The sequence below is a fragment of the Lynx canadensis genome, chromosome F2, assembly GCF_007474595.2.
Source record: "Lynx canadensis isolate LIC74 chromosome F2, mLynCan4.pri.v2, whole genome shotgun sequence".
NCBI lineage: Eukaryota > Metazoa > Chordata > Mammalia > Carnivora > Felidae > Lynx > Lynx canadensis.
The window spans coordinates 30,830,464-30,847,048 of record NC_044320.2 but is presented as its reverse complement, the minus strand read 5'-3'; the positions used below and the strand labels follow the sequence as shown (position 1 = coordinate 30,847,048).

General features: G+C 38.2%; 1 protein-coding gene across 3 annotated transcripts in view; it reads right to left on the bottom strand.

Annotated features, from left to right (window-relative positions):
• The window catches only part of ANGPT1 (angiopoietin 1), a 242,426-nt gene that overhangs the window by 29,932 nt on the left and 195,909 nt on the right, over positions 1 to 16,585 (bottom strand). For 2 of the 3 annotated variants that reach the window (XM_030304345.1, XM_030304346.1), the window contains exon 7: positions 5,536 to 5,702. In XM_030304345.1, the coding sequence (XP_030160205.1) occupies positions 5,536 to 5,702 (167 nt within the window). Of the gene's footprint in view, positions 1 to 3,701; positions 3,742 to 5,535; positions 5,703 to 16,585 lie in introns of all 3 variants that reach the window. The other variant, XM_030304347.1, reaches the window with a different exon arrangement.

Genomic DNA, 16,585 nt, shown 5'->3' with positions numbered 1-16,585 from the left:
ACCAAAAGAGGACTTGGTGTGAGATTTGGAAGGTGGGAGGAAGCAGAGGCCTGAATCTGACCATCAGTCAATATGGAAGAGATAGATGCCTGTCAGTTCCCAGCTTGTCCTTTTCCACTCTGCATCCAGCCTGCCTTCCCATGCTGTCAACAGTCCCAGACCTGTCAACGGATGCTTGATTGGTAGCATAGCTACCCTGAAGTGACATAGTTCCTTAGATCTCCCCCTTTGTGGTCCTCCTCTGGTGGCTGGACGTGCTTGTTTTCTTGGATTTCCCTGCAAGCTCCAGCTGGTCCACTGCTATGCTGGGACCTTCACCTTTCAGACCTTCACTATCCCAGTTCATCTCACAGTTGTGCAAGGTGTAATCTGTATAACAAATCTCTTATTTCCACAGTGCTTATCATAGCTCTGTTTTTCTGAACACGGATACAACCAACTTGGTTTTATGAACATGGAAGCCAGACTTCACTATTTAATAGCTTCCACATCTTCTGATTCCTATTCCAAAACACTTTCCAATAGATCACAGCATCTCGCCACATCCACAATTAATCTGTTATTTAAAATTTTTTTAATGTTTATTTATTATTGAGAGACAGAGAGAGGCAGAGAGTGAGCAGGGGAGGGGCAGAGAGAGAGGGAGACACAGAATCTGAAGCAGGTTCCAGGCTCTGAGCTGTCAGCACAGAGCTCGACATGGGGCTCGAACTCCCAAACTGTGAGATCATAACCTGAGCTGAAGTCGGACGCTTAACCAACTGAGCCACCCAGGTGCCCCAATTAATCTGTTATTTTTAAAGCATTTGTTGTGGTGGGGGGTAGTTGTGTATTTGCTTTTTAAACTCCGAGTATTAGGGCCATCAAAGTTTTCATGAGAACTAAAAGGTCACTGTAAGCCCTAAACTGATGTTTCCAGCAATTTGATATTTCCTCTTACTGAAGTATTTATTAGAGAGACCAAATTTATCAAAGAAATAAAGGGGCATAAGATAAAAAAGAAATATATACAGAAAAGTAATTCCATTCTAGAAAACAATTTTTGAGCTGCAACTTTACAAAAACTTAATTTATAAGACAGAAAATTGAGAAAAAGAGATAAGATAATGCCCATGAACATTCAAATTATTAAAGACAGAAATAGGACCAGAAGAAACAAATTTTATCTGTTAGAATATGTGCTTTGAGTGTATTTAGTTCTAGAAATCGACTTCTGTATTTCCCTTTATTGAGGGATGGCCATATGGTGCACACTTATGATATTGAACCTCAAATAACTTCTACTCATCTCAGTACCTGTGACCGTGTACCATGCCTATTTTTTTCAAGTGAAAACAAGGTGTCTGATGCATAGTATCTGCTCACCAAATATTAGTTATTAACTATCACTTAACATTTTTGCTAACTTAGATATATTATCTTGAATTTTGATGAAAATGGTTCCTATTCTCAAGAAGCTTAGAAACAGTAGAAAAGGGAAACAAGCACAGTTATTTAATAAATACTTGTTAATGACTTATAATAGAATGTGGATACTGGATAGTTCGTCACAGACCCATTAGGAATCTATGGGAGCACAAAACATCCAAACTGGCCTATGTGAAGATGATGCATTTCTCGAGGAGATCAGTGTAGGGAGATTTATAAAGGAGGGCTCTCAGGATCAATCCCCATGGCAGAATGAAGAAAGCAATACTGAACAGAGAGAGGATGAATTCACACACAGTTACAGTAGAGGGCTTGGCTAATCCCAAGTGGAATTCTGAACCTGGGATGGCCCTTCAGAATTGTCCCAAACTGGGGCAAGGGGTCCTTTATATACTCCTGTATTGACTAGTCATTGGATGCAATCTGTCTGCAGGATAGTGACCTCGGGTGATGTGACTTTCTTCAGCTACAGGCAATGCTCAGGCAGGGGACCCTGGCTACAGGCTGTAAACCAGCAACATTCCTGGAAGGTGAGAGAAGGAGCACTACAGTTCCGAAGGGAGGCTAGGAGTGAGTTCATCACAACACATACCATAACATGTATTGGGGAAAACTTCCTGATATAAAGGAGAATCTTATGGGTTTATAAGATGTATCTAAGTCAAGTTTATATGTGTGGGTGCCAATATAACATAACCAGAGACACAGAAGGTTTAGGGAAATTGCAAGTAGTTTCTGGAACATAATCATAATGAGGAGTATCTGGTCAGGTGAGGTTTTTGGGAGAGTGTATTAGTGAAAGCTGATAGTTGTTGGGAAAGTGTATTACTGACAGACTTTAATCTGTAGATATTTGAACATTGATGAAATATATGAAGGAGGGCAGAAACCAAAGTCAGATTATCTTTTAGAAAAACCATCCCAACAATAGTGTGGATGATATATTTGAGAGCATCAAGATTGGAGGCAGGAAAGCTGTACAATAGTTTGGGTGTTAGATGATGAGGACCTGAATAATACTACCTCTCTAGAGGAAGTATTTAATAATTTCACATTAATTGTGTGTTATTTTACATGATGTGTTTATCATGACACTCTCACATTATTTTTTCCTTATATATATTCTCCTGGGTTCCATAGATTTTATTTTCTATCTGAGAAAATCATTTGGAGTTTCCTTAGAGAATAAAAGGAAAGTGTGTGTATTCTATGTACATTTGTAAGCTTATGTATCCATTCAACAACACTTACTTTTATCAGTTTGTGTCCAGAGCATGAGAAAAAAAATTTAAACTTAGATTTATACATTATGACCACAGCTATTATAAGTTTCCAAAATAAAATTTGTTTAAGATAGAATACTTAAAAAAAAACAACTCTCAAAAAATCATCTGAATTTAATTTGGAGGAGGAAGAAATATTGAAAAATTTTAAAAAAATAAACCAAAATCCTAATATGAATTCCATAGTTCTGTTTTTAGTTGATATTTACTTGAGTTTGAGCAGGTCAGTTGACCAAAGCCTCATTTCCTTCATATTTAAAATGTGTCTAGTAATACCTACCTCAAAACTTCAGTGTGAAGACTGAATGCTTAAAGTGTTAAAAACCATTTCATAAATTATAAAACACTACACAAATGCTAGTGTTAATCCTTTTAATGAATTATCACTGAAATTAAGAAATTCCTTCTTAATTCAGAAGAAAGAGAAATAAGTGGATGAGAAGCAGAGGCAAAGTCGGACTTCTGGGCTCTAACTTCAGGCCACACCTGGTGTTATTGGACTTGAGTGAGTGATGACACAGGTGGGGAGGGGAGTCACAAGGGTGTACTCCCTTTTCAGGCTTCTGTCTGATTTTCTTCGAAAGAGTAAATAGGACCATTTCATAGTGTGCTTATTTTAAGCAAGCTTTCACCAGAAAAGGCATTATGTTTTAATGAATTCTAATTTCCCATTTGATGCCAATATGAATCTTATACTCAACTGCATGAGAAGGTGATGGTTACAGACTTATTTTCTGTTGGGTCCTGCTGAGAGAGAGGGCCAGAGCCACCAACTTTACTACAGCAGCGTGCCTATCAAGGTTCACAATTCTCTCAACAAAGAAAAATGGGGATCCCAGAGTGCAAGCCTTACTCTATCTGGGAAGATTTGCTTTTCAATCATAAATCTGCATCATATGGGTGAAGATCAGAATCATACATCGTAGGGACAGGAAATGATCAATGAGGGCAGTGGGGCATTCTAAGAGGAAGTAAGAGCTCCTTCCTCACACAGATGCCAGAATGACATTCATACCATGCACCCTGAAGCCTACTTTGGTTTCTGACAATCTTCCTAAACCTGTCCATGCACCCTTTGTCTTAACACCACCCCAGCCTCACAAGCACATGTGTATGCATGCAAACACACACACACACACACACACACACTCACACGCACGCGCACACCTACAAAGAACTGAGAGACATTTTGGAAAGGAACCAAAGCAAATTCTTCAGGAGCCTAGAAAAAGACTAGACTAATTATTTGCTAGTCCTATTGTCAAGCTGTCTGACATTAGCCAAGTTCCATATAGTTTCAAGTTTCAGGTCAAAACATTTACATAAGAGTACCCCTGATGTTTTACAGTGGTTTCTCTTGTTATAAAACTCCCCAAATATTGACCTCCTTGGAAACACATCTTCTTACACTCCATTGCATTTTATAAATGTCTCTTCTTTGGTTTCTTGAGTTGTCATTAGGTACACCCTCACTACCCTCCCACGAGATGATGAAAACTCTTTAGATCTATTTCTTATCCCACTGTTGTGACATCATCACTGTTTGTTTAAAAAAATGATCCTTATGTCTCTAAGGATCCAATCCCCTACATAATCCATTAAAATAAAATGAGATATGTTCATCAAAATGTTGTGGATTCAAACCCTTAAAGAATAGCATGTCTCAAAAAGACACAAGCAGCAGAAACCGTGGAACTATAAGAGGGCCACACAGGTTGGAAAAACAGCAGAAGGCTTTAGTTGCTATCACTGCATTTTGCTTGAAGCTATGTGCCAACCCTTTAATGCACACAATCACGTTTCCAAGACTGAGGTAGAGTAGCTACAATATGGGGAGTTAAAAATCACTGCAACACTAATTTGCTGATTATGAAACTGTCACATGCAATTATTAAGGATTTATATGTGCCAAGTATTGCATTAATAGGTAGTGATATAAAAGTAATGGAAATATGTTCCCTGTTGTCAAGGAATGCCAGCCAGTTATTTAGTGACTAGCTAGTTACAAAGCTGGACTGTGAGGTCTAGGAGACTAGAGACCTTATCACCGACTGCAAAATTACCAGTGCCTGGTAGGGTTCCTAGAACATAGAAGTAACACAATAAGGGTTTGGGGAATGAATTTATCATCCTGCATTACTTGCTTAGCCATCTTTTAATTTTTTTTTTTTTTTGGATAGCGTACAAGCTGCTGAAAAAAACCAAGATGTTAACAAGAAAGTGTAGAATTTGTCAGTTTGTACATCTACAATGATGTATTGTGTACATTGATGCCATTATTTGAATTTATTCTTGCCTTTACATTATTTTCCAAAAAATTCTAAATTATGCCTCACCTTATCTTTTACATAAGTCACATAAAAACATAAACTTATACCTCCTCTTTGTCACTTTCAAAATAATGTGAAAAAATGAAAATTTAAGAAAGGTGAATAAAATGTAAGTAGAAAATCATAGAAAGGAGTACTTATTCCAAGCCACTGAGTTTGAGTCAATTCTCTGCCATCAGTCTTACAGGTATGAATTCACTGCACCTATTTCACCACAATAACAGGAATAAAAACCACAACAACAATACTATTGTGCTTGACTTAATTCTTCATCCTCTAGTATCTGAGCCAACATCAAAATAGTCTGTGAAAATTCAAATTTAAAGCTTTTAAGAAGCCTTTACTGAGATTTTTGTATCCCTACCAAAGGCCTAGATGACCTAATTCTCATTCTGAAGGATGGCTCTCATCACTCTGTCTTTCACATCTTTCCCCTGAAACTAGTCAGTGGCGAGGCCCAGGACAGTTGGGCCCTAAGTCGAAGGAGGACTTACCTGTAGTTTTGCTTTTCATTTCCTATGTGGAATCGGTCGTATTGTGAATAGGCTCGGTTTCCTTCCCAGTCCATTAGCTCGATTCTTAGTGTGTACTGCCTCTGACTGGTTATGGCAAAAATAAACTCATTCCCCAGCCAGTATTCACCGGAGGGATTTCCAAACCCCTACAAAAGAAGACAGAGATGCAGCGGTTACTTCAGACAAAACCTCTTATCATGTTCAGTGTTAACTATATTCTAAATAATAATAAAACTTTCTTTAAAGGGAAAGACATTTTTCACACTTTTTTCCAATTAGTGACTCAATACTTTTCTGCTACATTTCTCTCCATTGAGCCTTATGTCTAATTCTTATTACAGTAAAGGCTGATATTCAAATCTGTATAGGTCAGATGATTTCAGATTAAATGCATCTGGTTAATAGGTTTCACCAGTAAACACTTCTCAGTCACAGACTGCTTTTGGAAATGTTTCTAAAATACTAGTTAATGGAACATTTTGAACATAATTCAAACGTTTTCAATGAATACTATCAGGATATTCTTGGACAAGATATTTAACAATATTATTATTGTTTTTGTTGTTGTTGCTGTTATTATTTTTCAGGAGTCAAATTATACTCAGATAATAACTTAAACATATTACTAGACCTTTGACTTTTCTAGCTTTAACATTTTCATTTTTAAATGTTAATAAGCAAACCTGTAAACCCAGGACTGGAATCATTTAAATGCTCTCTCGTTATGGATTTGGGTTTTGAGGCAGAAGGTTGACATGTAAAAGCTAGTGAGTGAGCCTAGCTGGCTGCTTTGCACCTGAATCTTTTTTTTTTTTTCAACGTTTATTCATTTTTGGGACAGAGAGAGACAGAGCATGAACGGGGGAGGGGCAGAGAGAGAGGGAGACACAGAATCGGAAACAGGCTCCAGGCTCCGAGCCATCAGCCCAGAGCCTGACTCGGGGCTCGAACTCACGGACCGCGAGATCGTGACCTGGCTGAAGTCAGACGCTTAACCGACTGCGCCACCCAGGCGCCCCACACCTGAATCTTAACATGGCTCTTATTTTCGTTAGGGCAATTCCAGTCACGGTAGTTAAATGTTCAAAAATAGTTTCTTTGTGGGTTAAAAAAAAAAGAAGTGGTCCCCCAAGGAAAGCCAACTCTCAATGTTGGTGATGTGAAACTACTGACATTCTAGATTAGGATATTCAGTTTTCGAATCCTCAAAAAGTATTCTTTGGCAACGCTTGAAGTTTAATGTAATTCTTGAACTGCATGTTTGTCTTACTGACCAAACCGTGAGCTCCTTGAGGACAGAAGCTGTGCTGTATCTGTGAAGCCTCAAAGACTACAGAGTGTTAGCATACACCCAGTACTCCATATGCTTTACTGAAGTTTGAAGAAGGGAGGGAAGGAGGGAGGAAAACACTATAGCATTTAATAATGACATTCAGAGAAGTAATTAAACATAATTCTTGGAGTGGAGGCTCTGAGCACTGCTGTGGAGAGCAGTGGAACTACCAAGGCGAGGGCTGAGCCCCATGCAGAGACCCTGCACATCCAGGAAGAAAGCTCTGTGCTGCAGGCCAAGTTGAAAGGAGAGGCTTTCGCCATTGAGATGAAGGTGGAGCTCCAGTGGGTACAGGAAGTGCGAGAGCTAGAACTGGTCTGTCCCTGGGCCCAGCTGGAGCTGGAGGTGAACAAGGCCCAGCAGACAGCTGAATCGAGGTGAAGTTCAAGCAGATTACAGCGGCCCTGGGCCCCGGCACCATCAGGGACCTTGTTGTGGCTGGGCTAGAGATGCAGGTAAAACTGCTCCAGAGCCTGGGCCTGAAATGAACACTCATCACAGTCAGCTCCACTCGCATCAACCTCTTCAACACAGCCTTGGCTCTTCTAGGGCTAGGGTCTGAAGCCCAGCACCCAGGCCAAAAGGGAGCCTGTATGCCCAGCTCCGAAGAGGGCTTGCTTCTCTGGTATCCTCCTGCCCCTGAAGCTCCTGGAGACAACATGCTGTGCCTTAGCTCGTACTGCACTGACAAAACACTTCTGAGCATTTAAAAACAAAACAAACAAAATAAACAAAAAACAAACAAACAAAAACAACGTAATTCTTGTTGTTTAAAGTGCCCACTGAATCATGATCACTGGAGCTCTGGCTGAAAAAAAAAAAATTCCTGGCTGCACAGAGAATCAAAATATTTGAGAACCAGCCCCATGGATCTATGTCCAAACAACCTCCCCATTTGTCCCATGCACGTTGATATCTGAAAGACAAACCTCCAGCATAGCAGGATATACACCCTGATGTTTCAGAAAGAAACATTCTGTTAACGGAGGCAATCATTTATAAAGGTTTTACTTTTAAGAAGTGTGACGGTAGTACTGAGATAATCACAGCAATTCTCATTTTTCCCAATACAGACGATAAAATCTGAAAATATTGGTTTTTTTTTCAAATTTAATGTATATCAACTTTATAGAATTATAACTATAGTAGAAGTATTCTTAACGGATTTCTCCTTTAACAAACTTAACACACTCCTTCTTTGAAATATATTGATTGCCACACCTGCGGGGCTCAGTTTAAGTGCCAGACTCCTGATTTTGGCTCAGGTCGTGATCTTATGGTTCATGAGTTTGAGCCCTGCATCGGGCTTTATGCGGACAGTGCAGAGACTGTTTGGGATTATCTCTCTCCCTCTCTCTGCCCTTCCCCTGCTTGTGTGTGCTCTCTCTTTCTCTCTCAAAATAAATGAACTTAAAATATATAAGTTTATGTATGCGTGTATGTGTGTGTGTGTGTGTGTGTGTGTGTGTGCGTGTATGCCCAGAGGATACTAAATGCATTAAATACATTTGTGTGCTACTGTCTCTGCCAATTGAGTTACTTACTAAACGTCAGTAGTGTTGGGTCCCCAAACCATTTATGCCTGTTCTGTTATTGTTCTGATAAGATTTATAATGTTATGTAAATAAGTTCAGTATTAGTGGGAAAAGAGCCATTTGTTTTGTTCTGTTTTGTTTTTGATAAAACCTAATTTAAATATTAGGTTTGCTCAATAAAAGCAAATCACTAAAAAAATGCTTTAGAGTTATGTTTGTTACAATTACTCCAAAAGACTAGAAAAATAATAAAACATTAGAAGATTTTAACTTACGTTGCTTTGCAGGTGTCTTATTTGCTCTAGTGAAAACAAAACACAAAACAAAAACAAAAACAAAAAAAACAGAAGGTAGAACTTTGATGCATTTAATTACGGGAAAGTTCTAAAAAAGAACCACTGACCCAGAATTCCAGACTCTGGCCCTACATTTTCAATAATGTGCAAATGAATATATAATTTTATACTTAAAATTAAAACAAAATTCATTAACATATAGAAGCACACTTTTAAGATTATTCCCAAATTTAACTTAGTTTTTAATTAACTCAACACTCTTCATTCAAATTGTACTGGTATATGCTCCCCTGAAGCATATATTCTCCCCTGAGGTCCTGTAGCTCAGAGCAAAGATATAGGACCCTCAGAAGTCAGTATTCCAGTGCTCCCTTGCTTCTTTGTTTCCGAGATGCACAAGTCATACTTTGCCAAAGTTCCACAGTGGCAGAGAATATCAGAGCAATTTAGGATGTGCTAAGAATTTTACACATTTTTGTGGCAGCAAGGCTACATACCAGAAAGAAGAGTGAAGCTTACCTTCTCCAATGAATAAGCAAAACAAAAAGCTACAGGGCACTGAAAGTCAAAGAATTAGCACATTCTCAGTTGCAGCAGCCACTGGGAGGAGAAAGAAGACTGCTGGGATTTTTCCTTGCATTTTCTTCTCAGCTTAGACGCGTCAACTCTAGCCACTTGAGGATTCCCTCTGGCGCGCAGTTAGAAGGGATTCAGCAATTATACTAAATGTGAATAAGGAAGCTGGGAATGATGAAGTGTTAAGTTTTAGGTCACATATTTCCATGCTGCTGAAAGCACTGCAGGGATAAAACTGCTCAGCTTCCCTAGGGAAAAAGGGCAGTGATCTCCAGTGAGCCTCAAAAACAGATTAGTGTCATTCCTATGAGAGCCTCTGTCCCCAGCGTGGCACGCAGTCTTGTACCTCCTCTGAGTGGAGATTAACATCCCTTCCTAAACAGTTTGCTTTTTCTGAGTGAAAAGAGAAGAAGAAGCAACTGAAAGGAAAACAACAAAATTTGATTTTATAAATAAAAATTCTATTCCATGCACCTTGCCAGATAAACTGTCTAAACATGGTGCATGGTGGGAACAAGATGTTCGGCTACAATGAATCAAAATGACTGTTAGAGAGGGAGGGTAGGGAGGGAACTTTCTAAAAGCTAAGGGCAGCCATGCAGAAAACACTGTTTCATCATGAAGATGAAAAATAAGTCAAAGAAAGGAAAATGGGTTCCCACATTAGTAAACTGTCTATTGCATAGTTTATCAGGCAGACTACAGATCTGATGCCTAGAAATAAAGGCTTGGCTTTGATTAAATATCTTCTACTCCCTATCTCTGCTCCAATTTGAAGCATTGCTCTGCCTATATTTGCTGTGGAACCTCCGATTATTAGTTTTTAGACTCAGTTTCCTTATCTGCAAAACAGGGATTAAAAATGTCATTTCCATATATAAGGTTGTGAGAGAGAAATAATATACTGAAAGCATTTAGCTCAATGCTGACACATGAGAACAACAAAAATCTACTTGTTGTTATTATAGTTAAAGGATATATCACAATACATAGTAATGTTCTGTTTACTTGCCTCTCTCCCACCAGACTGTGAGCTATTTGAGGAGAAGCAGGTTTCATTCTACTCTGTATGCAAAAGGGAACAAAAACAATCCGGGACTATGTCTTAGCCTGGAAATGAATAAGGGGATACTGAAACAATTATTTAAAAGGTTTTTAGATGCTAGGGACTAATGTATTCTTACAGCAAGTTGAGTGTTGGTTTATATAAATAAGTACTGTCATTTTAATCCAAGAATTATTAAATAAGAAATTAGGGGTGCCTGGGTGGCTCAGTCAGTTAAGTGTCCGACTCCTGACTTCAGCTCAGGTGATGATCTCATGGTTCATGGGATCAAGCCCCGTTTCAGGCTCCACACTGACAGCACAGAACCTGTATAGGATTCCCTCTCTCCTCTCTCTCTCTCTCAGCCCCTCCCCAGTTTGCATGTGCTCTCTCTCTCTCTCAAAATAAGTAAATAAACATTTTTAAAAATAAAGAAAAAATAAATAAGAAATTAAAACCAACTGGTTGACACTGGTTGACATAAACCAAAGTGTAGACTACTCTCTTATTTTTACTTCTGCTTCCTAATGGAGAGAGAAGCTGTGTCCTCCAACTGTCCCTTAGTCCTAGTTCTTTTCATCTCTTTCTGTCTATATCTCATAAGTTTTAAGAACTGCAAAAGAGGTAATTTTTGAGATTTTAAACTCATGCCAATAAATTCATAGCTCTGACAGTTGCTTTCAACCAGGAGTGCATATCAGAACCAGCTGTGGAGCTTTTTAAAAATAAGATGACTTGGTTCCCACATGGAGGTTCTGACTCAATATGTCTGGGGTGTGCTTAGAGATATGTATGTTTTTGAAAGGTTCCATGGATGAGTCTGCTTTGTACCATAGGTGGGGAATCATATAATTATGATGTGGAACAGCTATTCTGAATGCAAATGAGGAAGAATATAGTAACCAGATGAAATTATCTGAGTGGTACACAGGAAAGAGAGAGGCATAAAACCTCATCTTCATATGGAGCTCCATATCAGGAGACACAATTTGATAATGTATTATGGGACTGTCCTTGAAAAAAAAGTATGTTGATCCCTAAAATATAGAGATGGCCACATCCAAAAAAACCAGGCTCATACTTTATCATACACATACCGGATTACCATAGGTCTATATTTTACTCCAAAGAACCTGTAACATCTGTATAAATAAAAATAAAAGCTTATACAAATGTTAGTGCTAACACTAAAAAAGCAGCAAGTCTTTATCAAAAGAATAAAAAATAGTAATAAAAATCCGACAATGCTAGGTCATATCTTTTCATGGAAACTATTATGTTTAGTTACTTCAATCACAATCACATGTAAAATTTCAGATAGATTATTAATCATTGTTCATCCTCTTTTAGCCCTTTAATGAAAGGCAAAAACAGACACTGGAATTTAACCTAATCTAATACTTAAAGTTGGCCTTAAAAACTGCATATTGTTAAAAAAAAAATACACACAGGGGAAAGATCAATATTCATTAATTTTGGCCAAGACCTGCAGAAATATTCAGTTTTGGTTGTATGTTCCCAAGTTAATAAAATAATTGTCTCTATACTTTGTTGCTTTTTTTTTTTTTTGTCGGATAATGCTTCTAGGAAGTGTTGACTTTCTATAGCTGAAACACAATTGAAACCAGACACAGTCGATGTATTTTATGGGTTTCATCTTTTTTCCATACAAATGATTAAAGAAAACAGATATGAAGGCAGGGTTACTGATCTATGGCTTTTCAGAGGTGCTTTAATACACAATTCAATCATGTATCTCTTCCTGTAACTGCTGAGACATTCATCCCAAGAAAGATCAAAAGAATGATTTACTTCAACATTTTAAATTTCTTATATATATTTTTCTCTTTTTAATGTGAAGATGTTAAAAAGCAGTTGAAAATATGTTCTTAATTTCTTTCCAGAAACAAAGAGCTCTAAGAAGGTATGGTGCTCAAAGAACTCCCAGAAGGTATGGTGCTCAGACCGAATATTTGTGTCAGTAGGAAGTTCTGTTTATGGGGGTAATTGTTTTCAATACAAAGCCAGGTTGTCTCCAGGGCATTAGTCACTACCTTCCATAAAGTTAGGCCACTAGAGTACTATTTGGAATTCCAAGCTGACTGGGCTTTATATATGCAAAAGTACTGCTGATAAGTGCCATTGCTGGAGGCCACTGAATGGTATCCTCCTGGCTTGAAAGAGTTAAAATGGTTCCCTAAGTGCCTCATTAAAAAGGCCCACTGCAGACTTCCCTCTCTGCAAACATCTTTACAAATCCATAAACCAGATTTTGCTGAATCCCCTCATAAGGAAGGTTAAGTGAAAACAAAGCTCAGGTAAAAGGCTTTTGTAGGCTTAAAGCCAATGTTAAGAATCAAATAAGTTGCAAATCTTCCCTGGTGAGAGAGGTTTAAAAATAATAAATTACAATATGAATTTGTAATTCATGTGCTGATAATTTTAACATATTGTTCTGGAAACCTTATGAGGCAAAAGGCAGCTCATAGATATCAACCAGAATAAAGGGAAGGAGAGAGGCGAGGCAGAAAGGAAGGCAGGATGAAATTTTATTTCTGTACTCAGCACTCAAGAAAGAGGTGAAGCATCTTAGTGTATAACAGGAGACTCGTGAAGATTGAGGAGGAGGTGGGGCATACCAAGAAGTTTGTGTTTTCCCAAAGGATCCAACACCCTAGCAGCCAGTTCTTCTGATGTTAGGAACAGAAGTGGGTGTGACTGAGAAGAGTTGGCAGAAGGAACCTACATCCATTCTTGTTGGGAGTCCTTATTTTGTCCAGAGGTAAAAATCTCTGGAGGAAAACAATGGGAACACTTTCTACCACGTGTTTTGGTGAAAGTTAACCAAGTTGTGACATGTGATGAATTCTCTCAATTAAAACAAAAAATCAGTCAGACTCATTTTTGCCAAAATGTTTCAGATTTTGGCACTTCTCTCAATTTTCTGACCATGTTGAATTGACACTCAGCTGATAAATTGTTCTAGTTTGAATGAAACAGGATAGTCTTTGTATTTAAAAAAAGGGGGGAGGGGAGAGGGGTAAACTTCCCTAAAGCTATAATTAAAGAATAATTCAGTCTCAGTCAAACATCGAAAAAAGTTGCTTAAAATACATAAATACTTATAAGACATGAATCATTGCCATACTTCAGGTCAGTCTGTCTTACTTAATGTGTCTAGTTTGCCAAGGCAGCAGGTGCTTACAAATAATAATTCAGCATTATGGAAAGTCACCATGATGATCACTTTATATTCATTTTTCTATTATCATTGATATTAATAATAATGTTTTTCAGATTTGCCTGAACCTGTATCTACAGTCTGATTCTCAGATGACTTCTTCACATTCCGTTTTAGTGGTTTAAATAATCCTGAGATAAGATAGTTTGCAAAATAGTATTTTTGGCAAGTAAAAATTTTGCACTCTTTGATGTCTTATTCTTGGGTAATAACTATTGTTTATTGAAAATGTAGTATGTCAAGTGTTTTATTTATATCTAATCCTCACAACATCCCTGCAAGGCAGGTGAGGTATTATCATTAATGTCCCCTTTTAACTGGTGAGTAAGTTAGGTATAGGTTAAATGATTTGCCAAAAACACTCCATTTGCAAATAGCAGGGTGAAGATTCAAACTGTTGATATAGACATAATGCAAGGCCCCTTTTTTTGAGAATTTAGATGAAATGTTTCCCATATGTTCTTAGAATCACATAAGTAGAAAGAGACCTTGAAGTGGAACTAATATTCTCTGTTATAATCTGGTGATTTACATTCTACTGGAGTGTTTCCACTGAAGAGAGGTCTTCACCACTTAATAGGCAGTCCATTCATGTTGGAAAGAATCATCAGAGACTTTTGTTCATACTCAGTCAAATTTTGCCTCTCTGGAATGTTCTTCCACTCATTATGGGGCTTCCTTCTTTAAAGCAGTGTTAAAATTTAGATTCTAACTCAAGGATGGAGCTTGAGATGCTGCATTTCTCAGAAGCTCCCAGACAATGCTAGTGCTGCTGGTTTCTGGACCACACCACACTAAGGAGCAGGCTACCTCCACCCAGTCAATTTAAATAGCTATCAGACAGTTTATACCTAAATGCTTTGCTTTCCCTTCAGGTTACAGCCCCATCCATTCAGTGCTTGCACCTTATAGGATAAGTTCACTTGTTCGAAATCCACAAGAATTTAAAGCATTATTAATGATGTAATCAGACTACAGTAGACACCAGTGAGTCTGCATTTTTTGAGACTATAAACTATTAAATAGACTGAGTACACTGGTCTTGGTTTTTAATAGCTAGCAACACAAAATGAGCTTATAGTCAGGTAAATCTATCCATCCTTTAAATACCAGGTTCTTAAGCTAATTTGTCACTTTCATCCTATACTCTTACTTAATTTTGTGTATTTTTGGTCTAGGTGGAAGACTAAATTTATCTCTGTAGAATTCTATCTTGTTGGCTGTAGCTTTCCTTTCTACCTTGAATTCATGCTTTTTTGAAGACATTAAGGTTCCAACTTTGTATAACTCTAAAGTTTATTAACCTACATTCAGAGTATTCAACTATGTATCTGATAATAAATATAGTAGACACAGAGACACCACAAGAGATGCCCTTCATTTATTCAAATCATTTTAACTGTCATTTGACCAACTATGAACCTACTAATGTGTACAGTGTGATGTCTATTAGCTACAGTTTTCACACATTTTCTATAAGAATATTAAGACAGAGCTTAGACTCATACATTTCTCTTCACCTTTTCTTTAACCTTCTGAGAGGGGAATTTGTCAAAAGTTAGTTAAAACAAGAATTACCCAGAACATTTAGATGTAAATTATGGAATTAGTCCATAAATGGAAGCCTCTTCCATTATTGCATCTTGACATTCTGTCAGCAGATTTTAATAGTTAATTTAGTAGGCATTGACTCTATGACTATTGGATTGTGCATTATTTTTTTTTTATTTTATTTTTAAAATTTTTTTTCAACGTTTTTTATTTATTTTGGGACAGAGAGAGACAGAGCATGAACGGGGGAGGGGCAGAGAGAGAGGGAGACACAGAATCGGAAACAGGCTCCAGGCTCCGAGCCATCAGCCCAGAGCCTGATGCGGGGCTCGAACTCACGGACCGCGAGATCGTGACCTGGCTGAAGTCGGACGCTTAACTGACTGCGCCACCCAGGCGCCCCGGATTGTGCATTATTTAAAGTATCTACTATAGGAGCGCCTGGGTGGCTCAGTTGGTTGAGTGCCTGACTTTGGCTCAGGTCATGATCTCACGGTTCTTGAGTTGGAGCCCCACATCGGGCTCTGTGCTGACAGTGTGGAGCCTGGAGCCTGCTTTGGATTCTGTGTCTCCCTCTCTCTCTGCTCCTCCCCCACTCTCTCTCTCTCTCTCTCTCTCTCTCAAAAATAAAGATTAAAAAAATATAAACTACTATATTATCTTCAAAAAGTTGATCTCCCAACTTGCTGACTTTCCTCTTAAAATGGAGATAGTTAATAGGTTTGATATAAAAAATGAATAAGAATTTATGTATAGGGCTGTGTCATATTAAGCATTAAAAGATTAGCTACGATGATAGTGATGGTGACCAGTGATGTCTGCTATAATTCTGGAGACCCCAGTGAACCATGCTTCACAGTTCACACCCTTGTGTACTCCTTGAATCTTGAATGTACACTGGCCCTCTCATTAACTCTAACCAAAGGAAGCAGTAGAAGTGATACAGTACCATTTCTGGGTCTAATAAACCTTAAAAAGATTTATTTTTGTGCTTGAGGGATGCCAACTGTCACATAAGAAGTCTGATAACCCTGGATCACCATACTGGGAGAAGCCCAACCCAGCCACACGGAGGAGCTCTTAGTCAACACCCAGCAACAACTTGCCAGCTACATGAGTGAGGCCACTGGAAGTACCTCTCCATAATCCAGAGCCATGCACATCTCCTTTGACCTGGATCATGTACTCAACCTGGGTCTGAGTTCTAGCTTTCCCCACCCTCATTCAACCAGGAACAAATCCAGATAATACATAACAGTTCACCAAATAATTTCAGTAATACATTTTTCTTTCTGATGCACATATGGAAATCATTTACTGAAAATGATTTATGAGTGTTTTGTGTTTAATAAAAATAATGTGACTAATGTATCATTTTATTTTTAAAATAACTGAAAAAACACCTAAAAGTACAAGGGCTTATCACACAGTGTGGTGCAGGTAACCTCATGA